The sequence below is a fragment of the Oryx dammah genome, unplaced genomic scaffold, assembly GCF_014754425.2.
Source record: "Oryx dammah isolate SB20612 unplaced genomic scaffold, SCBI_Odam_1.1 HiC_scaffold_28, whole genome shotgun sequence".
NCBI lineage: Eukaryota > Metazoa > Chordata > Mammalia > Artiodactyla > Bovidae > Oryx > Oryx dammah.
In genome coordinates, this window is record NW_024070212.1 from 90,458,331 (window position 1) to 90,486,208 (window position 27,878).

At 47.3% G+C, this 27,878-nt stretch overlaps 1 protein-coding gene across 3 annotated transcripts in view; it reads left to right on the forward strand.

Moving 5' to 3' along the window:
* Positions 1–27,878, forward strand: part of GLIS1 (GLIS family zinc finger 1) — a 245,769-nt gene that overhangs the window by 132,459 nt on the left and 85,432 nt on the right. For all 3 annotated transcript variants that reach the window (XM_040231104.1, XM_040231105.1, XM_040231106.1), the window contains exons 2-3: positions 16,117–16,294; positions 24,202–25,084. In XM_040231104.1, coding sequence (XP_040087038.1) covers positions 16,117–16,294; positions 24,202–25,084 — 1,061 coding nt within the window. The remainder of the gene's footprint in view (positions 1–16,116; positions 16,295–24,201; positions 25,085–27,878) is intronic.

The window sequence follows — 27,878 nt, forward strand, 5'->3', positions numbered from 1 at the left end:
CACCTAACCTGCCTAACTGTCTAACTGGACATGGAACAACAGACTGGTTCCAAATAGGAAAAGGAGTACGTCAAGGCTGTATATTGTCACCCTGCTTATTTAACTACTATGCAGAGTACATTATGAGAAACGCTGGACTGGAAGAAACACAAGCTGGAATCAAGATTGCCGGGAGAAATATCAATAACCTCAGATATGCAGATGACATCACCCTTATGGCAGAAAGTGAAGAGGAAATCAAAAGCCTCTTGATGAAAGTAACAGAGGAGAGTTAAAAAGTTGACTTAAAGCTCAACATTCAGAAAACGAAGATCACGGCATCTGGTCCCATCACTCCATGGGAAATAGATGGAGAAACAGTGGAAACAGTGTCAGACTGTATTTTTGGGGGCTCCAAAATCACTGCAGATGGTGATTACAGCCATGAAATTAAAAGACGCTTACTCCTTGGAAGAAAAGTTATGACCAACCTAGATAGCATATTCAAAAGCAGAGACATTACTTTGCCAACTAAGGTCCATCTAGTCAAGGCTATGGTTTTTCCAGTGGTCATGTATATGGATGTGAGAGTTGGACTGTGAAGAAGGCTGAGTGCCGAAGAATTGATGCTTTTGAGCTGTGGTGTTAGAGAAAACTCTTGAGAATCCCTTGGACTGCAAGGAGATCCAACCAGTCCATTCTGAAGGAGATCAACCCTGGGATTTCTTTGGAAGGAATGATACAAAAGCTGAAACTCCAGTACTTTGGCCACCTCATGCGAAGAGTTGACTCACTGGAAAAGACTTTGATGCTGGGAGGGATTGGGGGCAGGAGGAGAAGGGGACGACCGAGGATGAGATGGCTGGATGGCATCACTGACTCGATGGACGTGAGTCTGAGTGAACTCCGGGAGTTGGTGATGGACAAGGAGGCCTGGAGTGCTGCAATTCATGGGGTCACAAAGAGTCGGACAGAACTGAGCGACTGAACTGAACTGAACTGAACTGAAGTTTACTATAGTTTATGTAATCATTTTTCTATTTATTGGATATACAGGCCATATCCTATTCTTTTCTATTATAAATGACCTTGAAACTGTTAAATTAACATATTTTTTTAAAGTGAGAATACCCAGAGTGGCGAGAGTAGAAGGAAACAGGTACTTTCTTGTACTACTGATGGTGTATAATTGATATATTCCTTTTGGAAAGAAGTGTGAACAGCAGATACCAAAGTTCTTTAAAATTTTGCATATCCTTTGACTCAGCAGTCTTACATCTAGAAATTTATTCTAAAACTATATATATGGGTGGACATGAAAACAGGTCTGTAAGGACATTCATTATGTGATTGTTTCTAGTTTTAACCTTTTAAAACATTAATCCTAACTATGGAGGATAGATTATATAAAGTGTGTACCATCATATAATGGAATACTATGCAGTCATTAAAATCATATGTTGGAAGAGGCTTTTTGCAAAGATTGAGGGCAGGAGGAGAAGGGGGTAACAGGGGATGAGATGGTTGGATGGCATCACCAACTCAATGGGCGTGAGTTTGAGCAAACTCCAGGAGACAGTGAAGGATAGGCAAGCCTGGCGTGCTGCAGTCTGTGGGGTTGCAAAGAGTCGGACATGACTTAGCAACTAAACAACAACATAGCAAACAAGCTTATATCAGACTAACATTTCCTCTGAATAAAATGTGAGACCCAACTGTTCGAAGGCATCAAAAACTACCAAAATACCCAGGACTTGAGGGACCAATGCCCTGAAGAGAAAGGAATTACGCTGAGGTGGCTTGGACACTGTGCCACTTCTTCCTTTCAGGCATTTGCCAGATTGCAAGTTGTGTAGGACCAAGAGTCAGCTGAACGGAGCTTTCTACAGCTTTACAATGCTGGAGATACAAAAAGGCGAGTTTAGGGCCACCCACAGACATAGGCAAATTTTGAGGGGCCAAGATTCCATGGAGATAGAAAGTGTCAAAAGATGAGTTGGACGTCCAGTGTTGCTTTTCCTTCCAAGATATTTGTTGATTCTTAAGAGGTATAGGCTGGTGTGGCTGAGAAGTTGACAGTGTGGCAGTTGAGTGACTGAGGAACTAAGCAAAGCTTTCGACAGCCTCAAATTCTGGGAACTTATATTGAAGTTCAGTGTCAACCCAGAGAGGAGTCCTGCCATCCCAAGCTTTCAGCTGGGGTCTCTGAAGGGCAGCATCCTAGGAGAAAGGATGAACCAGAAAGAGAGCAACCGTTACAAAACCTAAAGCCCAGCTTTAAAACAGTGAAATTCTAGGCTGGATAAAGATGATCTCCCCCTCTTTTAACTGTGTTTCAGAAACAAAAAGAAATTCTCTCTGGAGGAAGGTTTCATTTGGAGCCTGTACAAATTTCATACACTATGTTGGATTCAGTCAGAAATTACCAGGGATACGAGGAGGCAGGACCAATGGGGGGCAAACATACAAAAACAGACTCACAGGTGGCCCACATGTTGGATTTATTGGATATAGGATTTAAAATAACTAACTGTGATTAATGTGTTCAGTAACATAGATTACCAAATGGAGAATTTCAAGAGATATCTGAAAGCTATAAAAATTAATCACATGGAAAACTTCAAACTAAAAAACAACAAAAAATTTAAGAACTCAAAAGATGGACTTAATGGATTAAAAAAATTTTATTGGAGTATAATTGATTTACAATATTCTGTTACTTTCTGCTGTACAGCAAAGTGAATCAGTTATACATATACATATATCCACTCTTTTTTAGATTCTTTTCCCATATAGGTCATTGCAGAGTATTAAGTAGAGTTCCCTGTATACACTAGGTCTTTATTAGTTTTCTATTTTATGTATATTGGATTGGCCAAAAAGCTCCGTTGGTTTTTAAATAAAAATAAGGGACACGTTTTTCATTTTCACCAAAAACTTAATTGAACAATGTATTTACCATTTTGTTCCACTACCTTCTGCCATTTTTAAGGCAATTTCATGATTCCGTTTTCCCAAAACTTATCTTTTGCAGCAAACAACTATTCCAGGTGCCTTTTACAGTCTTCCAGGCAATTGAAATTTTTTCCATTGAGGGAATTTTGTAAAGACCAAAATAAATGGGCATCTGAAGGTACAATGTCTAGTGAATATGTTGTATGAATCAGAACTTCCCAACCAAACTGTAACAGTTTTTGCCTGATCATCAAATAACCAATGCCATATTGTGTTATCCTGACGGAAGATTCTGAGTTTTCTGTTGGCTAATTCCAGATGCTTTTTGTCAAGTGCTGCTTTCAGTTGGTAACAGGGAGCAATATTTGTTGGAATTAATAGTTTGGTTTTCTGGAAGGAACTCATAACAGAAGGAGGACTCCTTTCCGATCCCACCATATACACGACATCACCTTCTTTTGATGAAGGTCAGCCTTTGGTGTGGTTGGAGCTGATTAATTTCACTTCGGCATGATCTCTCCCATTCCACATTATTGTACAGTATTCATTTTTCATCACCTATCACAGTTTGTTTTCAAAAGGGAACGTTTTCCTTATGCTTCAGTAGAGAATCACATGTGGAAATATGGTCAAGAAGGTTTTTTTAGCTTAACTTAAAGTGAAAGTCACTCAGCTGTGTCTGACTTTTTGCGACCCCATAGACTATACCGTCCATGGAATACTCCAGGCCAGTATTCTGGAGTGGGTAGCCTTTCCCTTCTCCAGGGGATCTTCCCAGCCCAGGAATCAAACCCAGGTCTCCTGCATTGTAGGCGGATTCTTTGCCAGTTGAGCTACCAGGGAAGCCCCTCGCTTAAATTATGTGAAACCCAAACATCAAAGTGATTAACATAACCAAGTTGGTGCAAATGATTTTCAGCGCTTGATTTGGATATTCTGAGTATGTTGGCTATCTCCTGTGTGGTACAACGTTGATTGTTGTTAATTATTGTCTCAATTTGATCTTTATCAACTTCAACTGATCTACCCAACGATGGAGCATCATCCAGCAAGAAATCTCCAGCACAAAACTTTGCAAACCACTTCTGACACATTTGATCAGTCACAGCACCTTCTCCATACACTGCACAAATCTATTTTATGTTTCAATTGTGTTGTTACCTTTCTTGAAATAATAAAGCATAATATGCCAAAAATGTTGCTTGCTTTCTTCCATCTTCAATATCAAAAGGATTACACAAAGATTTACTAATTTTGATGTGTTTTTTTAATGCACGCTGATATGACAGATGTCACAATGCAGTCTAACAAATTTGTTTCAAATGAAGTTAAAGACAGTTAAGTGCTATTTATACTAGCCTGCTTAGGGAAAAAACCAAACAAGTCTTTTGGTCAACCCAACAGTATTGTGTATATGTCAATCCCAGCCTCCCTATTTAATCCTCCCCCTTCCCCGCTGCCCCCCTCCCCCAGGTAACCATAAGATTATTGTCTGCATCTATGATTCTATTTCTGTTTTGTAAATAAGTTCATTTGTACCATTTTTTAGAAAAGATTTCACATATAAGTAATATCATACGGTATTTGTCCTCTGCCTGATTTGCTTCACGCAGTATGACCATCTCTAGGTCAATCCATGTTGCTGCAAATGACATCATTTTGTTCTTTTTTATGGCCGAGTAATATTTCATTATATGTACATACCACATCTTCTTTATCCATTCCTCTGTTGATGGACGTTTAGATTGCTTCCGTGTCCTGGCTATTATTTAAATAGTGCTGCGATGAAGATTGGGGTTCATGTATCTTTTTGAATTTTCATTTTCTCTGGGTGTATGCCCAGGATTAGAATTGCTGGATCATATGGGAACTCTAGTTTAATATGTTAAGGAATCTCCATACTGCTCTCCATAGTATCTATTTCTATCAACAGTTCAAGAGGGTTCCCTTTTGTCCACACCCTCTCTAGCATTTATTGTTTGTAGATTTTTTTGATAATGGCTATTCTGACTGGTTTGAGTGATACCTCATTGTAGTTTTGTTTTGCATTTCTCTAATAAATTAGTGATGTAGAGCATATTTTCATGTGCTTTCTCGCCATGTGTGTATCTTCTTTGAAGAAGTGTCTATTTAGATCTGCCCATTTTTGATTGGGTTGTTTGTTTTTTTGTTGTTGAATTGCATGAGCTGTTTGTATATTTTGGAGATTAATCCCTTGTCAGTCGCTGTGTTTGCAAATAATTTATCCCATTCTCTGGGTTGTCTTTTTGTTTTGTTTATGGTTTTCTTTCCTGTACAAAAGCTTTTAAGTTTAATTTGGTCCCATTTGTTTATTTTTGTTTTCATTTTCATTACTCTAGGAGGTGGAAAAAAGATCTTGGTTCAATTTATGTCAGAGAGTGTTTTGCCTGTTTTCCTCTAAGCGTTTTATAGTATCCAGCCTTACATTTAGATTTTAATCCATTTTGAATTTATTTTTGCATATGGTGTTAGGGAGTGTTTCAATTTCATTCTTTTACATGTAGCTGTTCAGTTTTCCCAGCACCGCTTATTGAAGAGACTTTCTTTTCTTTATTGCATATTCTAGCCTCCTTTGTCATAGATTAGTTGATCATAGGTGTGTGGGTTTATCTCTGGACTTTCTATCCTTTTCCATTGATCAATATTTCTGTTTTTGTGCCAGTACCATACTGTTCTGATACTTTGTAGTATAGTCTGAAGTTAGGGAATCTGGTTCCTCCAGCTCCACTTTTCTTTCTCAAGTTTGCTTTAGCTATTTGGAGTCTTTTGTGCTTCCATACAAATTGTGAGGTTTTTTTGTTCTAATTCTGTGAAAAATGCCATTGGTGATTTGATAGGGATTACATTGAGTCTGTAGATTGCTTTGGGTAGTACAGTCATAATTGATTCTTCCAATCCAAGGACATGGCATGTCTCTCCATCTGTTTGTTGCATCTTTGATTTTTCATCAGTATCTGGGTACAGGCCTTTGCCGCCTGGCGTGCATTTGTGCACACTCAGTCATGTCTGACTCTTTGCGAACCCATGGACTGTAGCCCTCTAGGCTCCTCTGTCCTTGGAATTTTCAGGCAAGTGGATTGCTGTTTCCTCCTCCAGGGATCTTCCTGACCTTGGGATCGAACCCGTGTCTCCTGTGGCTCCTGCATTGACAGGCAGATGCTTTACCACTGAGCCACCTGGAAAGCCCTAGGATGCCATAATACCTATCTATCTACAAATAGATATCCAGTTTTTGTCATTTGAGCACAATGCCTTGAATAAAGCATCCAATGGACTAGACATCACTGACAGTCATTTTAATCTCAATGTGTGCTTTTTTAAAAATAGTGAGCATTTATTTAGCTTTTGTACTGCCAGGTGGCTATGTTGAGTCCATTACATATCATTTGTATAATTCAATATTCGTAGGGCACAAACGCATCACAGGATGTGTTTTGCAGTAAAAGACAAAATTAAGGCATGGTCCTTGCTCAGAAGGCTTACAGTCTGAAAGGCATTAAGATACAGGGGATATACTATAGGGACAGAAAAGTTTATAAAAGATTTTCACATGAAAGATTTCCAAGTTTTTGGTGATAATCAATGGAATGCCTTAATGAAGGTTTTGGAATGGTAATTAAAGAGAAGGTACATATTTGGATACTGTCAGAAAAGACTGATTTGGTTTGTTGGGTATAATGAACAAGTGATTCTCACCTGATGGCAAGACAATAATTCCCTGGGTATTAGAACAGTTTGGGCTGGAACAAAAAGACTATGATTTTTCAAAATAAGATGGTACCTTCTGCCTTTGATTAAATTTCATTTATTTGAAAAATTAAGCTAACATTGAAGGATTGCCTTCTTAGGTAGTGTTAGTCCTAGGTATTTTATTCTTTTATGTGATGGTAGATGGGATTATTTCCTTAATCTATTTTTCTGATTTTTCATTGTTAGTGTATAGAAATGCAAGAGGTTTCTGTGTATTAATTTTGTGTACTAAAACTTTACTGAATTCATCAATGAGCTCTAATAGTTTTTGGTAGCATCTTTAGAATTTTTCGGTATATAGTATCATGTCATCTGCAAACAGTGACAGTTTTACTTCTTCTTTTCCAGTTTGGGTTCCTTTTATTTCTTTTTCTTCTCTGATTGCCATGACTAGGACTTTCAAAACTATGTTGAATAAAAATGGCAAGAGTGGACATCCTTATCTTGTTCCTGATCTTAGAGGAAATGCTTTCAGTTTTTCACCACTGAGAATGATTTTAGCTGTGGGTTTGCTGTATATGGTCCTTACGATGTTAAGGTAGGTTCCCTCCCTGCCCACCTTCTGGCTTTCCTGGTGGCTCAGATGATAAAGAATCCTCCTGCAATGCAGGAGACCCGTGCTTGATAACTGGATCAGGAAGGTGCCCTGGAGAAGGGAATAACTACCCATTCTAGTATTCTTGTCTGGAGAATTCCAAGGGCAGAGGAGCCTGGCAGGCTGCAGTCAGATTGCAAAGAATCAGACACAACTGAACGATTAACACTTCACTTTCAGGTTCCCTCTATGCCCACTTTCTGGAGAGTTTTTATCACAGGGACTCAATAGGTTAGATGCTGTTAAAGAGAAGATTGATAAATTGGAAATAGGTATTAGACAATATCTAGATAGCACATGAAAGTTAAAAAAGGATGAAAAATTCATGAAAAAGCCTAAAAGAGATATAGAACATAGGGAATAGGTCTAACATATGTTGTTGCTTCAGAAAGATAGATAATTGGCAAAAGTAATGTCTGAGTGATGATAGCTAGTAATGTTTCAATATGGACAGTTTTACATATAGAGGAGTGGAGGCTGCTCTTTCCTTAATGTCAGAGAGAAGTTCCCAACTTGCATTTCGTGCCTGTCTCTGAACCAGTCACAGTGGCAGTGTGGCTGGGGAGATTAGAATGTGCTGATTGGTTCAGACTTCTGTATCCTACCCTAAAAATTGAATAACAACAATGAGAGCAGACATTTATGCAGTACCTGCTGTGTCCAGGTGCACTGTTCTTTGTACTTCATGTTTGGTGTGTAAACCCTTTTTAACTACATAAACTGTGGCACCAAGAAGTTAAGTTATTTAACTTAGACAAGGTCACAGCTAGTAAATGGCAAAACCAAGATTCAGACCTCATCAGGTAGACCCTAGAATCTGCACTCTTATCTGCTATATATTCTCTCTTCTCAAGCCCCATAGATAGATGTGGAATTATGCGACCCTACTAGGGTGAGGAAAGGAGAGAATGCATACTAAATGCTATGGACTGGATGTTTGTGTCCCTCTCCTAATTCAGATGTTGAAGCCCTAACCTATAGTATGGCTGTATTTGGAGATGGGGCCTCTAAGGAAGTAATGAAGGTTAAATGAGGTCATGATGATGAGGCCCTGATCCAATGGGATTAGTGTTCTTATAAGAAGAGACACAGAGCACTTGTGTGCTCTCCCTCTCCTCCCCACTACCTCCGTGCAAGCACTAGGAAAGGCCATATGAGGGACATAGTGAGAAGGTGGCTGTCTGCAAGCCAGGAAGAGAGCCCTCACCAGAAACCAAATCAGCGGGAACCTTGATCATGGACTTCCAGCCTCTAGAAATGTGAGAAAATGAATTTCTGTTTTTTAAACCACCCAGTCTATGATATTTTATAATGATAGTCCAAGCAGATGCATACAGTAGGAAAACAATCAGCCTGCATTGACCCTAAATCTCTTAATGATATGGAGCAATGTCCGGGTCAGCACTGCCTTCCAAGTCTGAGAGAGTTGGGCTTTCTTCGTGATTCCACCATTCAACAGATGCATGACCTTGGGCAAGCCACTAACTCTTCCTCTGGAAAATGGCATTAGTAATTCTGGCATGAAAAGAGCCTAGTACTGTGCATTGCACATAATGGGCACTTCGTGAACTTTAATATTCATGATGCATTACTAAATGAAAAAGGTGGGATACAAGAGAATAAGCATATCATTCTTTTTGTTAAAAAAATTACATGAATACTTAGGGAAATGCCACAGAAGTTTATGTAAGGTCATGCTCATGTCTGCTCTGGGTCTCTGGTTTATGACTGTTTGCATGATGTTTATTTTCTACTTGTTGCCTTGGTACATTTTCTAATTTTTTTCTATAGCAAATATGTGCTAATTTGATAGCAATAAGAGAGTCTGAGGGGCAACTTGGTATGTATCTGCTTATATACTTACCTGCACCTCCACGTGCAGCTGGCCTTGGGCCGCTCAGTTCCTGGCCCTGGATGGGACAGAGTTGCAGGCTCGCTCTGCTTTCTCTGCGGTGCCCTCCTGAAGTGAGCATGCTCAGGTTTTACTGGCCCGAGTCCCCACAAATCTAGCATAGATTTAAAGGGAATTTATGGAGTTTTTTGTGATCTAGGGTAAGAGACGCTGGGCGGCCATAAACCCGGCATGAGGCCTCAGGCATCAGGTTTGATCGCTCCAGGGGCCCCGGCAAGGTTACAGGCTCCCTGATGGGACCTGCAACACCCCAAGAGGGCTCAGAATTGAGCAGGCCATTCTGCAGGGCTTTTGAGACTGGAGAAAAAGCTCAGATGTCTGCTTTCCTACCTCTCCTCTTTCAGAAGGTCTCACTTCCTGCTGATTTCTAGGCCCTGGGTCTGATAAGGTGGGAAAAGAGGGGCTGACGAGGCAGCATGGAGGAAGAAGGGCCCCTGGGGTGCAGATGCAGCACCAGCTTGGCTTCTGCTGAGCACCCGTAGAGAGCCAGCACTCACCCGGGCCTCAGAATGGAGTCTGATGTCCCCTGCTGTTTGGGGCCCCTGGTCCCCCTTCTGCTTGGGCCTGCCACTCCCACTACTCACAGGGGAAGGCTGAGGCTCGGAGGTGGGGCTGCAGAGCCCAGACTTAAGACCCTGTTGGCCTGAGGCTGCCCTCTGTGGCCACTTGGGTGCACTGCCCAGGAGAACAGGCTGCTGTTGCTGGAGACACATCACCCCGTGGAGGCTGTGACTGTGTATCCCCACCTGTCAAGAAAGTAAGAGAGAGACTTTTACTAAAGTACTGTCTACACTGGTACCACACCTCTACATCTATTATCTCATTCACTCCTCACAGCCACCCTTGGAGCTGAGATTCTTATTCCTGTTTTACAGAAGAAAGAATTGAGGCTCAGAAAAGTAGGGTCAAGCAGCCAGAAAGTTAATGATAGAGCGAGGACTTCAACCTAGGTGTGTGTGTGTGTATGACAAAACTTGTTCTGTTTCCCCAAGTCACAGTGTATGACATAAAGTAAGCATGAAAGAGAATTTTGGACAATTGTTCTAGCTTCCCATTCCCCATTGTTTCACAGCACCTCCTGTGGGTATAACCGTGTGCTCAGAGTGAGGGGAATAGCCCTAGTGGGGCCAGGTGTCAAGAGAACCTGCTTGCTGTGTGACTGGGACCAGCCTCTCCCCAGTCCAAGCCCCTGTTTTCTCTTCTGTGTGTGAAGATTGAAGGTAGGAGGAGAAGGGGACAACAGAGGATGAGATGGTTGGATGGCATCACTGACTCAATGGACATGAATTTGAGTAAGCTCCAGGAGTTGGTGATGGACAGGGAAGCCTGGCGTGCTGCAGTCCATGGGGTTGCAAAGAGTTGGACACAACTGAGCGATTGAACTGAACTGAACTGGGGGATCAAACATGTCAAGTATTTGGCAGATGCTAGGCTAGGTGCATCCTAACTGGCAGCTATATGCAGGGACTGACCTGTGCAGAGGTGGGGGAGCTTGGGGAGAGCAGGAAAGACCAAAGAACGTTCCAGAAGTAGATGCACTTCTACTGAGCTTTGGGGGCCCAGAGGGACTTGGAAGGCATCAGGCACCCTGAGTGGAGGGCATGGGAAATGCAGCGTTGGCAGCAAAGCATTGTGGGAGTGGGAGGTAATGGCCAGATAGGGGGTGAGCCCAGGCAGTGGGGACCCCCAAACAAGGCTGAAGGCACCTTCATTTATCAGATGCCACCAAGGGCTGGCCCTGCAGTCAGAGCAGACAGTGGTTTTCATGTCATCAGCTCCCTCCTGTAAAATGCTCCTGTTTTCTAGATGTAGAAAGGTCCAATTGTAAAGCCCATCTCTAACTGCTGCACTAGATTGAGGTCAGTATGTTACAGTTCAAGAGCCAGTGAACTCTTCTTCTCAATAAAGTTTTATTGGCACACAGCCCAATCTTCTGTTTACTTGTTGTCTGTGGCTACTTTTCACAGTAAAACAGAGTCTAGTAGTTGTGGCAGAGAATGTGTGGCCCGTAAAGCTTAAGATATGTACTGTCTTGCTTATTACAGAGAAAGTTTGCTATCTGAGCCCTGCACTTGCTGTGTGAGCTTGGGCAAATTGTTTGCCCCCTCGGAGCCTCCCTGGCCAACTTCTGAGGGTTGTAGCAAAGCTCATAGGTGATGGCTGTGAAGTTTTTTATGGACTGTAAATTGCAGTACCCTGTCACTAGCCAGGCACCTGATGAGCACTAAAAGTCTGCTTGTCCATTAACAAGGAGCAGTCATCATGTAGGCCTTCCTAGACCCAGCCACTGACTGTTCCTGGGACAAGGAGGTGGCATCTGGGCCTGAGATGCTGAATGCATCATTGTTCCTCTCATGCAGACTTGGCAGTTTTCAGTGTAAATTAAAATTCCTGTGGGGAGTCACCTTATATATGGTACCACTTTATAGCCAAGTCATTACGGTAATTTACAAAATGCTGTGGTGTGTAACGAGAGCCACTTTCTGTGGATTTGCTGGCTGTGACCTCATTCAGGCTGCCCAGTCCTGCATTTGGTGACACCTCAGCTTTGGGGGTTTGTCCTTCTGAGCCTGGTCTCAGGGTCATCCATACCTGACCTTCCTGGGGTCATACTTCTCATATAGGGCCCTGCCTCCAGCCCTGTCCTGAACTCAAGGATAAATGGGAGAAGTAGTTATTATTATCATCACTATTGCTTTTCAAGTGCTTACTGTGAGTTAGGCACCATGGCAAGTGCTTTGGGTTCGTAATCTCTCTTAATTGTCCTGGCAATCTTGTGAGGTAGGTGTTAGCACCATTTTACAGATGAGAAAACTGAGACTTGCAGAGGAAGCCAAACCAAACTCTTAACCTAGGCCGGGGGGTGCCAGTCCAGGTTCTGCTATGGATTTTCTGTGTGACTATAGCAGGTCCTGACCCTCTCCGAGCTTAGTTTCTTCATCTGTTAGTAAAATAGTGGTCGCTCAGTCCCAGGCCTGACATTCTAGATTTTCTCATCAATTTGTGAAAATAAAGAGGATCCTCTCACCCTCCAGGCCTCCAAAGAAGCTTCATTTATGTGGGGAGAGCCAAGCCCGAGGTCTGTTTATGGCTCCCTGTGGCATAGAGGGAGGCATAGCTTCTGGGTGCCAGTCCCTTTTCAGGGTACCCACAGCCACCTCAGGGCAAGTAGGGCCTATGTGTCCCTCTCATTTCCCTGCCTTCCCAGAGAAGGACACCACCCCTGCCTCCTGGAGACACACAGTAAGCCAGGGTAGGCCCTGTGGTGCCCCTGGGGACAGAGAGGAATGCCAACAGGCAGGAGGGTGGTGGGAGGGCCCAGGGTTGCAGAGTGACAGTAACCACATCTTTCCAGTGGTGGCAGTGTCTCTGGGACACAGCCTCTGCTTTAATTTCTAGGTTTTGAGAATGCAGGTGGCCTGGAGCAGGTCTGGCACAGGTCTGGGGAGACTTGGGTTTGGACTTAGCAATGGCATGTGACCTCGGGTGGCCACTTGCCAGCTCTGGTGCTTGTGTGTCCCTCTGTGGGGTGGGGAGGCCAGTGCTTTCATTAGGGTGCTGTGAGGGTCACATAAGAGCAGGGCTTGAATGGACTTGGAGCCCCGAGCAGTGCCAAACTGTGACCAAGGGGCTCCTTCCTCTTTCCCTCCCTTTATTTAGTGTAGGAAAGCTTCTTACTGTGTCCAGTGGAGAAGCCAGTAGTCCCCAATTGTTGGTCTAGTAATGACTGTTTCTTCCCCCGAGAGGTGATGGGTTTGTATCTCAGCTGAGCCCCTTACTCCCTGTGTGACCTTGGGTAAGCCACTAAACTTCTCTGAGTCTTTGAGATGGAGTGGTCTTACCACCTTGCAGAGTTGTTGCAAAGATTGGAGTTTAGGAGTAACGGCTGTACTTTGACTTCCCCAGAGGCTCCGCAACATGATCTTACTGGAGTCAGATAAGGAGGATGCTTGCTTCGGAGTCCACGGTTGTTGATCAGTTGCCTGAGAGGCAACAGGGCAGGACTTGAGCTTTGAAGCCTGAGGGATCTGGGTTTGTGTTGTGACCCTGCCTCTTACAGACCCCAGCGCCTAGGGGAAGGCACCCAATCTCCAAATCTCAACTGTTCTCATCTGGAAAATGGCGGTCATGAGTCCACCTCATGGGGTGAACACTTCAAAGAATCGAATGTTCCTGGTGATCAAGTGGGAAGACTTGATAAATAGGACTTGATGCATGCTGGGCTGCCTTCTGGGCGCCTTCTGGGGCCCTGCCTTCTGTCTCTCCACATATCTTCCTGTGGGAAGGAGGAGCAGGTAATCCGGAGGGGGTAGGTTACCCAACGGGCCTGGTGGGGAAAGAACCTCAGAACCACATCCTTGACTCAAAGGCTCTGGAAGAAAGACCCTGGCAGAACAGCTCCACATGATGATGAAGCTGTCTTTGTGCCAAATGCTATTAATGGTCATAAAATTATCCACAGCTTTCTGAGGCTCAGTCCCAGGGTTTGCCTCAATGGGACAATAAAATCACAAGCAGAAATGAAGTGGGAAAGGCGGAGACCGCCAAGCAGAGACAGAGTTAAATGAGTGGCAGCCTGCTCTCATTAACTCAGGCTGTTCATATTTGTTACCAGGGATTTCTTTTTAATTAAAAAACGGCCAATTTATTAAAAAATAAGCTTGTGAGGGGCTGGCCAAGCAGCAGCCAAAGCCGGCGGGAGTGAGGTTTCCTCACAGCAGAACGTTGGCCAGTGCTCGGCCTGAGAAAGTGACCAGAGGGCCACTTCTGAGGACATGCTTGTCTGGAGACGCATCAGCTGCCCTGGGACCTTGAGCACTGCATTCTCACCTGCAAACTGTAAAGAGCTTGGCAGGTGAATGCCTGTGTCTGCTGGAGCTTTGGGCACACAGCAAGTTAGCACTGAGGGTCTGGCCTTCTGTGAAAGGGTGGCGGACAGGGTGAATGAGGTTGGACTTTTGTCACTCTGAGAGGCCACTTTTTATTAATAGGGATTAAAACGTGGGGTTTCGGTCTGATGGGCATGAGCCAGAAGTCCAGCCCATACTGTTACTAGCTGTGTGATCAAGTGAGCAGTTTAGCCTTCCTGAGCCTCTGCTTTCTCCTCTGTACAATGGGTATAACCCTGATCTCTCCCTGCAAGGGAAGTAGAAGGCCCCAATGAGGCAGTGGAGTGAGGACCAGCGCATACTGCTCAGCAAAGGGCACTTCTCTTGTCCTTGTCCTTAAACTTGCGGGCTAATTGTGCACTGATACCAGCTCTTTTCCCATTTTAATGGTTTATCTTGCTCAGTGTGGATAGTCCCTAGACAGTCCTTGGGCCTGTTGTTGTTTAGTCACTAAGTCGTGTCTGACTCTCTTGTGCCGCCGTGGCTTGTAGCCCTCCAGTCTCCTCTGTCCATGGGATTTCCTAGTCAAGAGTACTGGAGGGGGTTGCCATTTCCTTCTCCAGGGGATCTTTCCAACCTAGGAATCAAACCCACATCTCCTGCATCGCAGGAGGATTCTTTACCCCTGAGCCACTGGGAAAACCCCCTTGGGGCTGTTAGTAATGTTTTATCCCCTCCGTCAGACACTCTGTACTTCTCAGAGTGCTGTTGGACGTTAAGAGCACCCTCCACTCCTGGTATCCTACTTCCTGGGCACCCACGCTCGCCCAGGGGCTCTGCACCTCAGCTCGCAACACCTGACAGGATCTCTGGAGAACTTGCACGGCTGTCCCCGTTTTGTTACTGGGGACTCAGCCTTGGGGAGGGACTTGTCTGAGTCACAGGCTTGGTTGAGGGCAGGAGGGGCTCACATGGGGCTCACCAGGCCCTGAAGCCCGTACCCTTTCCTCCTTCGCATAACCCTGCCAAATGATTGGGTGGAAAGTTCAGGAAGACAGGCTTCGGATTAACCCTCATCACACGCTAAAAGAGGAAACCGAGATGCAGGGGGGCAGTGGACGTGTAGCAACCATGCCTAATATCCACTTATACTGTATACAGTTTTTAAGGGCTTTCTGTAGATTTCAAGGGGCTTCCCAGATGGCAGAGAGGTAAAGAATCCAGCTGCCAATGCAGGAGCCACAGAAGATGCAGGTTCAGTCCCTGGACCAGGAAGATCCCCTGGAATAGGCAATGGCAACCCGCTCCAGTAATCTTGCCTGGGGAATCCCATGGACAGAATAGCCTGGCGGGCTACCGTCCATGGGACTGTAAACAGTTGGACACGACTGAGGATGCACATAGATTTCAAGACTCATTGAGGCACATCTACCTCAGTTTGTCTCCTTAAAAATCCAGGAGTTGGGCACAGCAGGGCCTGTGCTAGCCTGTCAAAGAACCATGGAGATAAAGAGGTGTGAATAACTGTCTCCTGTGCCTCTGTGGAGTAACGCAATTTGAAGAACAACGTGCACTGAGCTTTGGTGATAAGCTTTGGTGATGAGCTTTGGTGATGAGCTTTGGACACATGCTGCTTAGTGAGCACCTCCTCTTTGACCTACAAGGGTCGGTGACACTCACCCATTGGGCACCCAGCCCCCGCTGTGGCCATGCATGTTGTCAGATAAGTGCCGGGATCCTAGATTGTCAACTCCGAGAGGCAGGAGTATGTGTGTCTAGCCCACCATGTTCCCACACCTGGACTAGCGTCTCGTACGTTGTAAGTGTTCTGCGTTTGTATGAAGATGAACAGTTACCCACTGGAGCTCAGCATCTGCATCTGAGAACTGAGGATTTTAGTACAGACCCCGTTGGTGATTATGGGAATTAACAGGGGTAGTGCCTGGTACAGTGGAGGTTCGGGTAGTATTGCTCAAGGGGCTCTGTGCCCCGTGTACCCCAGTGACTGCCCTGCACCCACACCTTCTACAGGCCGTCCCCACTCACTTTGTCTCCTCCTGTCTCTCTCTGCATAGTGAACGGGAGCTACGGCCACTGCACTCCAGGCTCGGAGAAGAGTCTGCTGGATCTGGACCTTGCCGAGGGCCCTGGCCCCACCTGCCGCCAGGGCCTGTTCCTCCCTGCGGGAAGCCCGCCACCCCGGGGCCATCCCCTCGCCTGCGAGAGGCTGCTGCATTTCCCCCACCCCAGCAGGTATGTGCTCCAGCCCCACGCATCAGCTGCCTTCTGTAGACAGTCCCTAGGCCCCACAGACCGAGGGTTTCCTAGGTCTCCCCTGGCTCATGGGACACACAGGGAAACTGAGGCATGGGAGGGCTGGAGACCAGCTGGAGCCCGTGAGGCATGGGGATAGCTGCCTGGTCCAGGCTCCACACCTCAGCACTGCAGCGCCTCATGAGACGTAGGAATGATCTTCCTGAGGCGGGTTTCCCCATTGCAGAAGCTGAGCTGACTGTTAGAATCAGTCATTGCAGAAGAATAAGATTCAGAGGATGATAGAGAAGCTGGGGGGGGAGACTCCAGCTCAGGGCTCATGCACACCGTAGTGTCCATCCTGGACTGTTCCTAGAGTGGAGAGGAGTTCCTCCATCTAGACGTCCCTTTCCCCATAGAACTCTGCCAGGTAACCATCACTCAATGCTGGCACGTTTCCAGTGATGTGTACCTCTGAACAGATATTCCATCAGATTGCATACTGGACTGAACTCTGTCTCCTGAGACTTCTTCAAGGGTCCCAACTGTGTTGCTATGCCCTCTAGTTTGCTGACAGGTAGAGACTAACCCCAGACAGGCCTCTGCATCCACCCACTCAGCCCCAGAGCCCTCATCCACTGCCTGGGGCTGCTCTCCTGGGACCTGTCTCACGGATCAGAAAGTCTAAAACTGGCCCACTTGCCCGTTTATAGCTGGTTCCTTCACCAATAATTTATCAAGCCCCAGTTCTGTCCCGGGCATCATGGTTCATGCTGGGGGTGGGGGTGCCTTGGTGAAGGAAGTAAAGATCTCCCCAACAGAGTTCACTTTTCAATGAGAGCTCCATGATGGGAGAGAGTCCTAGTTAGCAGGGGGCTTATTTGTCTCACATGGAACCATTTTCTTTGAGACTATAGGCTCTCTGTGGCTTTCTTTGATATCAGTGAGACTTCTGATTTACATGAGTGTATTAATCTGCTTATGAACCATGCATACAGAGCCACTCAAGATGGATGGGTAATAGTGAAGAGTTCTGACACAGTGTAATCCACTGGAGGAGGGAATGGCAAACCACTCCAGTATTCTTGCTGTAAGAACCCCAGGAACAGTATGAAAAGGCAAAAGATATGACATAAGATGAGCCAGCCCCACCCACCTCAGGTCAGAAGTTGTCCAGCATACTACTGGGGAAGAGTGGAGGGCAATTAATAATAGCTCCAGAAAGAATGAAGCGGCTGGGCCAAAGTGGAAATGACGCTCAGTGGTGGATGTGTCTAGTAGTGAGAGTGAAGTCTGACGCTGTAAAGAACAATACTGTGCAGGAAACTGGAATGTTACATCCATGAATCAAGGCAAATTGAACCTTGCAGGAGGTTCAAGCAGGAGGTGGCAAGAGTGAACACTGGTATCTTAGGATTCAGTGAATTAAAATGGATGACAATGGAAAAATTTAATTCAGGTGACCATTACCTCTACTACTGTGGGTAAGAATTCCTTAGAAGAAGTGGAGTACCCCTCCTAGACAACAGTCCAAAATGCAGTACTTGGGTGCAATCTCAAGAATGACAGAATGATCTTGTTTTGTTTCCAAGGCAAACCATTCTACATCACAGTAATACAAGTCCATGCCCCAACCACTAATGCCGAAAAAGCTGAAGTTGACTGGCCCTGTGAAGACCTACAAGACCTTTTAGAACTGACACCAAGAAAAGATAACCTTTTTTATCATAGGGTATTGGAATGCAAAAGTAGGAAGTCAAGAGATCTCTGTGGTAACAGGCAAATTTGACCTTGGAATAAAAAAGCAGGCAAAGGCTAACAGAGTTTTGTCAAGAGAACACACTGGTCATAGCAAACACTTTCTTCCAACAACATATGAGACAGCTCTGCACGTGGACATCACCACATGGTGAATACTGAAATTAGATTGATTATATTCTTTGAAGCTGAAGATGGAGAAGCTCTATACAGTCTGCAAAAACAAGACCTGGAACTGACTGTGGCTCAGATCATGAGCTCCTTATCACAAAATTCAGGCTTAAATAGAAGAAAGTAGGGAAAAACACTGTACTATTCAGGTATGACCTAAATCATATCCCGTATGATTATACAGTGGAGATGATGGATAGATTTGAAGGATTAGTCTGGTAGACAGGGTGCCAGAAGAACTATGGATGGAGGTTTATAACATTGCATAGAAGGCAGTGGCCAGAACCATCCCAAAGAAAAAGAAAAGGAAGAAGGCAGAGTGGTTGTTTGAGAGGCTTTACAAATAGCTGAGAAAAGAAGTAAAGGCAAGGAAGAAAAAGATAGATATATATAATATTCAACCAAATACAGAGTCCAGAGAATAGCAGGGAGAGATAAGAAAGCCTTCTTAACTGAACAATGCAAAGAAATAGAAGAAAACAATAGAATGGGAAAGACTCGAGAGTGCTTCAAGAAAATTGGAGATACCAAGGAAACATTTCATGCAAAAACGGGCACAAAAAAAGGACAGAAACAGTAAGGACGTAACAGAAGTAGAAGAGGTTAAGAAGAGGTGGCAAGAATACACAGAAAAACTGTACAAAAAAGGTCTTAATGACCCAGATAACCACAATGATGTGGTCACTCACCTATAGCCAGATATCCTGGAGTGTGAAGTCAAGTAGGCCTTAGGAAGCATTGCTATGAACAAAGCTAGTGGAGGTGATGGAATTCCAGTTGAGTTATTTACAACCCTAAGAGATGATCCTGTTAAAGTGCTTCAGTCAATATGCCAGCAAATTTGGAAAACTCAGCAGTAGTCACAGGATAAAGAAAAGGTCAGTTCTCATTCCAACACCAAAGAAAGGCGATGCCCAAGAATGTTCGAACTACCACACAATTGCACTCATTTCACATGCTAGCAAGATAATGCTCAAAATCCTTCAAGCTAGGCTTTAGCAGTACATGAACCGAGAAATTCCAGATGTACAAGCTGGGTTTAGAAAAGGCACAGGAACCAGAGATAACAGTTAGAACTGGACATAGAACAACAGACTGGTTCAAAGTTGAGATAGGAGTACAGCAAGGCTGTGTATTGTCATCCTGCTTTTTTAACTTCTATGAAGGGTACATCATGTGAAATGCTGGGCTGGGTGAAGCACAAACTGGAATCAAGATTACTGTGAGAAATATCAATAACCTCAGATATGCAGATGACAATACCCAAATGTCAGAAAGTGAAGAGGAACTAAAGAGCCTCTTGATGAAAGTGAAAGAGAGTGAAAAAACTGGTTTAAAGCTCAACATTCATAAAACTAAGGTCATAGCATTGAGTCCCATTACTTCATGGCAAATAGATGGGGGAACAGTGGAAGCAGTGACAGATTTTATTTTCTTGGGTTTCAAAATCACTGCAGACAGTGACTGCAGCCATGAAATTAGAAGACACTTGCTCCTTGGAAGGAAAGCTATGATAAACCTAGACAGCATATTAAAAAGCAGAGAAATCACTTTGCTCACAAAGGTCCATATTGTCAAAGCTATGATTTTTCCAGTAGTTATGTACAGATGTGAGAGTTGGACCATAAAGATGACTGAGCGCTGAAGAACCGATGCTTTCGAACTGTGGTGCTGGAGAAGACTCATGAGAGTCCATTGGACTGCGAGGGGATCAAATCAGTCAATTCTAAAGGAAATCAGTCCTGAATATTCATTGAAAGGACTGATGCTGAAGCTCCAGTATTTCCCACCTGATGAGAAGAGCTGACTCATTGGAAAAGACCTTAATGTTGGCAAAGGTTGAAGGCAAGAGGAGAAGCAGGCAACAGAGGATGAAATGGTTGGATGGCATCACTGACTGAATGGACATGTGTTTGAGCAAACTCTGGGGGATGGTGAGGGACAGCAAAGCCTGGTGTAGTGCAGTTCATGGGGTTACAAAGAGTTGAACATGACTTAGTAACTGAATAACAACAACAGTTAATCTGCTTGGGCTGCCATAACAAAACCCTTCAGATTCGGTGGCTCAGAGAACAGACATTTATTTCCTCACAGTTCTGGAGGTCCAGGATCAAGGTGTCTGCTGGTTTGGTCTCTCCTGAGGGCTCTCTCCTGGGCTCATAGACGGCCGCCTTTTTGCTCCCCTGTGTCCTCATGGGGTCTTTTCTTGGTGTGTGCACCTCTGGTGTCTTGTCTTATTCTTACAAGGACTCCAGTCCTGTTGGATCAGGGCCTTCCCCTATTTCCACATTTAACCTTAATCATCTCCCTGAAGGGCTTACCTCCAAATCCAGTCACACTGGAGGTTAGGACTTCAAGCTATGAATTTTAAGGGGACGCATTTAAGTACGTGATGAGGAGTAAGCAAGAATCTTTTAGACTTTGATCTGTGCGTTGTTTGGTGACAGTCAAAGGCATTTATCTGCTGGATTGTTCACTGAGGCTCCCCTGGGAGCATCTAATTTGCTCAGTGAAATTCCTTCTATCTTATGGAAGAAGCTATGCTAACCTAGTCAAAACTTAGGGAGGAGAATTTTTTTTCCTTTTTTTGGTAGAGATGATCAGAAACATCATTTGTTATTTTTGATGTCATTTGTCAGAGCACAGCAGAGTCTGTACCCAGGACCCTACACCAGCATCACTCCGAGTTGCTGCCACTTCTGCTGCTGTTCTGGCTCTTCCAAACTTCCTCATTTTCCTGAAGAAGAAGAGCCCCCAGCCCCCATCCCACACCCAGTTGGATCCTGTGCCTTCTCCCTCCCACTGGATTGCCTTGTGTCTTGGGGTCTCTCTGTTCATGCTGCTCCCTCTAATTCAAACAGATCAGGTTCAAATTCCTGCTCTCACTGCCTGCCTTTGAGGGCTGGGCACATTGCTTCATTCCTAAGTCAAACAGATGGTAGTGTCTCCCTTGAAGAATTTGGCCATGCCTTCAGCAGATACGTGCATCATTGTATTGTTGGGATTCATGAGATGGCCCCTGGGAAAGTGGCTGGAGTTGTTCCTTCCTTCTAGGGACCTGTGCTTACAGTTTCTAGAGACTGCGATGGGAATTGTCTGGGGTGACAGGGCTCAGCAGCAGAGCAGGGCCGGAACCACTGCCTAGCCTCATAGGGACAACGAGGGCAAGGAAAGGGGATGCCTTAGCTGGTGTTCAGAGCCAGGAGACCCTGGGGCCTGAGCTGACTCTTCCCTGCCTGATGCTAATCAAGGTTTTGCTGTTGATTATTCAGGTAACTCGCTTCCCTAGTGGCTCAGTGGTAAAGAATCCACCTGCAGTGCAGGAGATGTGGGTTCAACCCCTGGATTGGGATGATCCCCTGGAGGAGGGCATGGCAAGCCACTCCACTATTCTTGCCTGGAGAATCCCATGGACAGAGGAGCCTGGTGGGCCATAGTCCATGGGATCACAAACGATTCAGGCATGACAGTGACTAAACAACAAATTCGGGTAACTCAGTCACAGAACAACACAGCTCTTCTCTTTTCCTAGTGTTGGTTGCTTTAACCTGGCTTTGTTATTTTTTAATGTACTTATTTTTAATTGGAGGATAGTTATTTTACAATGCTGTGTTGGTTTCTGCCATACATCAGCATGAATCAGCCATAGGCATACACATGTCCACTCCCTCTCGAACCTCTCTTCCACCTCCCACCCCATCCCACCCCCTAGGCTGTCACAGAGCACCAGGTTGGGCTCCCTGCATCACACAGCAAATTCCCACTGCCATCTATTTTACACACGGTCTGTTTTTAAAGAGATTGCTCCAAACAGATGCTCATCTGGCTGCCCTTCCCCACCCATGCCCACCTCCGCCAGAATCAGGATCATGACCATGCAAAGAGCACTACTGTTTTTAAGCTCCACAAAGTCATAACTTCAGATAAGATCTTTAAGCTGCTCAGAGCTTTCTGCTGGCAATAGTGGGCCCAGAGTCCCCAGCCCTGTAGATTGGGGGTATGTGTTTGCTCCCTCTGATTCCACCTGGTGACCATGCTCTGGACAGCAGAGTTCCTGGGAAGGAAGAGAGGCCTCTGGTGAGTGAGGCAGAGACTTGTTCAAGTGTAATTGAGAACCAAACAGAAGAGCCCCTTCCCCAGCCTCCCATCCAGGGAGCACTTCAGGTTAGGTTTTGTACATGGGAAGTCTACACACTGGAAGGGAAGGGGAGCCTGGGCTCTGGTCCCAGCCCTGTCGCTGGTTTGCTGCTTGTGGCTTCTGTGAGCCCCCAGCCCTCTTGGTAGCAATGGTGTTGGAGCCAGTGGTCTCTGAAGGCTCCAGGCTCTGACTTTCCTACTCTCCTGTCCTGTCTCTGCTCCTCCACCTCAAGGCTGGAGCTGAGGATGCCAGAGCTTCAGGGACCCAAGAGGGAGGGGATGGGGCTGCCGGGCCACGTTGGGAAGCAGAGGGACAGGGGATGACCCCACCACCCCTGGCTCCAAAGAGCCCCAGGAAGATGGTGGTAATAATGGCAGTGCTGGTGGTACCCTTCACCCTGTCGTCCTCCCAGAGGGCTATCACAGCACCTGTCTCCTCCCTTGATCCTGGCAGCCACCCTCCGAGGTAGGGAGGCTTAGTCCTCATTTCACAGGTGAGGAAACTGAGGCTTGGCTGGGGAATGGGGCAAGGGCGTGTGGGTCAGGCTTTGGGCACGTCCGCAGGCCTTTTGTTCTGCCCAGCCAGCTGCTGGGGCTTCTCTGGCCCTGAGCCCAGTGTCACTTCGCTGGGGTCTCCCCTTCTCAGAAGTCTCTGATGCCCGGCAGGCCCTGACACCTCTTTCTGCACGTACTTGTCCTGGATTTGGGAGAGGCCCCTTCTAGGAAGGCATGATGATGACAGCGTCTTGACCAGCCGGGCCCTGCCCATCGTCATCCTCACCCTCAGGAGAGCCATTCAACATCGGGGTGCAGGGAGAGGTCCAGAGCATCTTGCCAAGGTCTGCACAGCGAGGTGTGGCTGAGCCTGGCCCCAGGTCTCAACCTGAGACCAGGGGGTTGGGTGTTCCCTAGTGGTCCGGTGGCTAAGACTCCATCCTCCCAAAATGCAGGAGACCCAGTTTCGATCCCTGGTCAGGAAATTAGATCCTGCGTGCCGCCATGAAGACAGAAGATCCTGCGTGCTGCTATTAAGACTCAGTGCTGCCAAATAAATAAATAAATAAATATTTTTTTTTAAAAGAGAGAGAGACCTGAGGGTTAAGATAAGTTAACCTAGATTTCCCTCTGTCCCACTTGGCCTGCCTTCCCATGGCTTCTCCCCAGAGTGGCATTTCATGCACTCACTCACTTAACATTCTGGAACATTCCCCCCGAAGAAAATTTTCTTCAGTTTTTCCTGGGATGACCCCTCACTGTGACTGTGATTCAAACCCCTACCCACTGATGTTCACAGTGGAAAAAAACAGATTGCTTGGGGCAAAACATCACATTTTTAGAAGTAAAGAATGATTACAAGAATTAAGAGAGATTTAAGGGACAAGTAAGCAGAATTTAAAACAGACTGGACCTGGTGTCCCTCAGCAAACCATTCTCAGCCTTCTTCCTCCAGAACTCACTAAAAGGTCACGGGCAGGGAGACAGGGCAGACCCAGGGAGGCCTCAGAGGCAGGACACATGGTGCTTGGTCTGGAGAGGGTGGTCTGGATATAATAAAAGGACAAAATGCGCGCCTCACTGGCATCTTCCCCCACACAGTCATGCTTTCAGACCTCCTGCCTCCCTTGAACATCTCCCCAGCCCTCTCCTCCTCTTTTCTCCCCTCTTGCTCCGTGCTCTTTCCTGCTCACTGGACAGTCCTCATCTCTGCTGCCAGCCGTCAGCCTTCCTCCTCTGCTCTGGGCTTCTCCGCCCGCTCGGTCCTCAGGCTCCCACTGTCCCCGCTCAGCCCTCCCCACTGTGGAGTGCCCACCCTCTCATGACCGCTCTGCACTGTCTTCCAGGTCCCCCAGGCCCCTGGCCACCTATGTGAATGGTGGCCTCCCAGCCACACAGCACATCAAGCAGGAGTCCCTGCCTGACTACCGGGCCATGACGGAAGCTCGCGCACCCCCATCCGCCCACTGCCGGGCCCCGCCGGCCACAGGCCTGCACACAGACCTGGACCTCCCGAGCCGAGGCCTTGCCAACCCCGCACCTTCCTGCTACCTTCTGGGCAGCGAACCCAGCTCGGGCCTGGGACCCCCACCTGAGGCTCACCTCCCGGAGGGGGGCCTGAAGCGCTGCTGCCTCTTGGGGCTGCCCCCCACCTCGTCGGTCTCCGTCTCGCCCTGCGCCGCCTCCGACATCACTTCCATCATCCGCTCCTCCCAGACAGCCCTGGTTACCTGTGTCAACGGACTCCGGAGCCCCCCTCTGCCGGGAGACACGGCGGGCCCTCCCAAGCGGGCCCGGCCCAGCTCTGCGTCCACCGAGAGCCACGAGGGCAGTTTGCGGCTTGAAGCCTGCCGGAAGGCCAGCTTCCTGAAGCAGGAGCCCGCGGACGAGTTCTCAGAGCTCTTCGAACCTCGCCAGCAGGGCCTGCCGCCCCCCTACCCCCTGTCTCCGCTGCCGCCTGGCCCGGGCCTTGGAAGCCTGGGGCTGGGCCTGGCGGGCAGGGGCTTGGCTGGGCGGCAGGCGTGCCGCTGGGTGGACTGCTGTGCAGCCTACGAGCAGCAGGAGGAGCTGGTGCGGCACATCGAGAAGAGCCACATCGACCAGCGCAAGGGCGAGGACTTCACCTGCTTCTGGGCAGGCTGCGTGCGCCGCTACAAGCCCTTCAACGCCCGCTACAAGCTGCTCATCCACATGAGGGTGCACTCGGGGGAGAAGCCCAACAAGTGCATGGTGAGTTCCCACGGCCTCCGGGTTTGCCCCCACAGTGCTGCGCCCGGCTCACTGCCCAGGAGAGCCTCCCCTGCTTGAAGAGGGAAGGACCAATACTAGGGATGTGGCCACCAGTCACAGTGGTCAGTGCCCCATTCACTGGGGACCTTGGGGGAGGGCTCCTTGGACTCGCCAGGTACCTTCTTCTCTCCCCTCTATGGTCTGGTGTCACACACAGTTGTTCAGGTGGTGACACATGTGATCTGGGGTCAGAGCAGCTCAGCCAGCCTTCTCTCTTACACACAAATGCTCGTGTCCCATCTGCTGATGGCCGGGTGAGTCATGGGGAATATGCTCGCCCCTGGCACTGGCTCTTCACTCGGGGTCACAGGCTTGATTTCATCCACAGAGCACCGTGGGTGCCCAGGGCAGGCTTTGGGGTGAGACCTTGGGTTAGCAGGTAAGGCCCTGGATAGCACCTGCAGCATTCTGGCTGAGGTGGAGACTAAGGTTTCCAGGGACATCCCTATGTTTGCACACACACACATGCACACACACACACGTTAACTGTAGGCACTGAGGCCTCCAGCCCTTCTGACTGGTCATTTTCACGTGCTGCTCTCACTGTGGTGGAAATCTGTATCAGGTAAGGAATGTCGTCTTAGTCTCTGATATCTTTAGCCAAGCCACCCCCAAGGTCCCACCAACTCATCAGGACAGGTGCCTGCCTGGGAGTGGAAGGGTCAATGGAGGTACCAAGTCCCAGCTCTGTCTTCCCAACTGTTGGGGCTTGGGGAAGGCAGAGGAAGGAAGCAGTGTGCCTGGTCTGTAGGGCCAGCATCATAGCCAAAGTTGAGTTCTTCCAACACTTGTATGCACTCACTGTCTCTGGGCCCTCCCCTGCCTCATGGAGAACTCAGTCTGGGAAGGAGTGCAGCTGGGGGAGAGGTGGACCTCTCTCTGTTCTTGCTCAAAGCGCCAGGCAGCATTGTTGGGCCAGGCAGGGGGCGAGAAGCATCGGAACCAGCAGCATAAACTCCATCCTCCTGGGACCAGCTGTTGGCCCTTGGGGCCCATCTGCTTGTGACTTGGGCACCAACTGGACCAGCTTATGTAACTTCAAGGAGATTATGTCCTGAGGATGAGAAGGAATTCACTCTATAGATGAGTGAGGGGCAGGGGATGGCCTCTGCCAAAGAATGAAAGTAGGGTGGTTGGCATGCTGGGGTCGTGGGGAGAGGCTGGAATGAGCAGGCTGAGAAGGGGACTGTACTGTGTGTCTTTGGGCTGAGAGTGTGCTGGAGGGAGAGTTGGTGGGCAGGCTGATTTCTGGTGATGCCCCTGTTCATCTGGGGCGTTGTAACACGTAACTTGTAAGAGGGCATGTCCCTCTCTGGAAGGAGTTGTCCAGAGCGCATCACAAGGCGGGGTCCTGGGCTGCACACAGTCCCCGTCTCTCTCTGAGATCCTGCGGTTGACAGCCACTGAGCTGCAGTTCTCCTTCACATCTTCTCTCTGGGGGTGACCTCACTGGTACCTGCAAGGCCCTTGTGGAGATTGCCTGACCTGAACCCTGGCATGGCACTTTTCTTGGGCTCCCATGTAGAGTTGATGGGAGGGAGGTGAGTGACAGGCTCTGAGATGGAGCCTGTATGCACTCAGGGAGGAGAAACCTAAACGGGCTTCATGGGGCAGGTGATGTTCAAGCCATGTCCATATTTATCTGGGGTTGCCAAGGGCTTTTGCAGATGAAGAAGTGGAAGTTCAGTAGGGCCCAGCTGGCCTTCCACCTGCTGTTGTGAGAACACTTCATCTTACCTCTTAGGGGGCTTAGGATTATGGTAGTAAGACCTGCGAGCCCAGCTCCTGAGGGCTGACTGTGTGCAGGGGCTATTCTAAGCCTGTGGTCCTCACACTCCCTATGGTCCTCACAATGCTATGGGGCAGATACTATTTGTCCCCATTTTAAAGATGAGGAAACTGAGCCTCAGAGAGATTGTATAATTTGCCCCAGGTCCCACAGTTATAGACAAACCATAAAGACAACAATAATAGAGGCTAATAATCTTGCTAGTAATACTAATAACAATGATGAAGATAACTTGCCCCCTTGTGGCTCAGCTGGTAAAGAATCCACCTGCAATGAGGGGTACCTGGGTTCGATCCCTGGGTTGGGAAGATCCCCTGGAGAAGGGAAAGGCTACCCACTCCATTCTGCCCTCTGATGCCCTCTCGCAACACCTACCATCTTACTTGGGTTTCTCTTACCTTGGATGTGGGGTATCTCTTCATGGCTGCTCCAGCAAAGCGCAGCCGCTGCTCCTTACCTTGGACGAGGGGTATCTCCTCACGGCCGCCCCTCCTGACCTTGAACGTGGAGTAGCTCCTCTTGGCCCTCCTGCGCATTGGAAAAGACTCTGATGCTGGGAGGGATTGGGAGCAGGAGGAGAAGGGGCCGACAGAGGATGAGATGGCTGGATGGCATCACCAACTCAATGGACATGAGTTTTAGTGAACTCCAGGAGTTGCTGATGGACAGGGAGGCCTGGCGTGCTGCAATTCATGGGGTCGCAAAGAGTTGGACACGACTGAAGTGACTTAGCAGCAGCAGAGTGACTGAACTGAACTAAACCCACTCCAGTATTCTGGCCTGGAGAATTCCATGGACTGCAGTGCATGGAGTCAAAGAGTTGGACACCACTGTGACTTTCACTTCACTTTCAAGGTTGCACAGCTAGTAACCTTGGGAGTGGAAGTTGAACTCTCATCTTTCTAAACTGTGATGCTCCTGTTTGTGTGCAACTTCCCCTGTTAA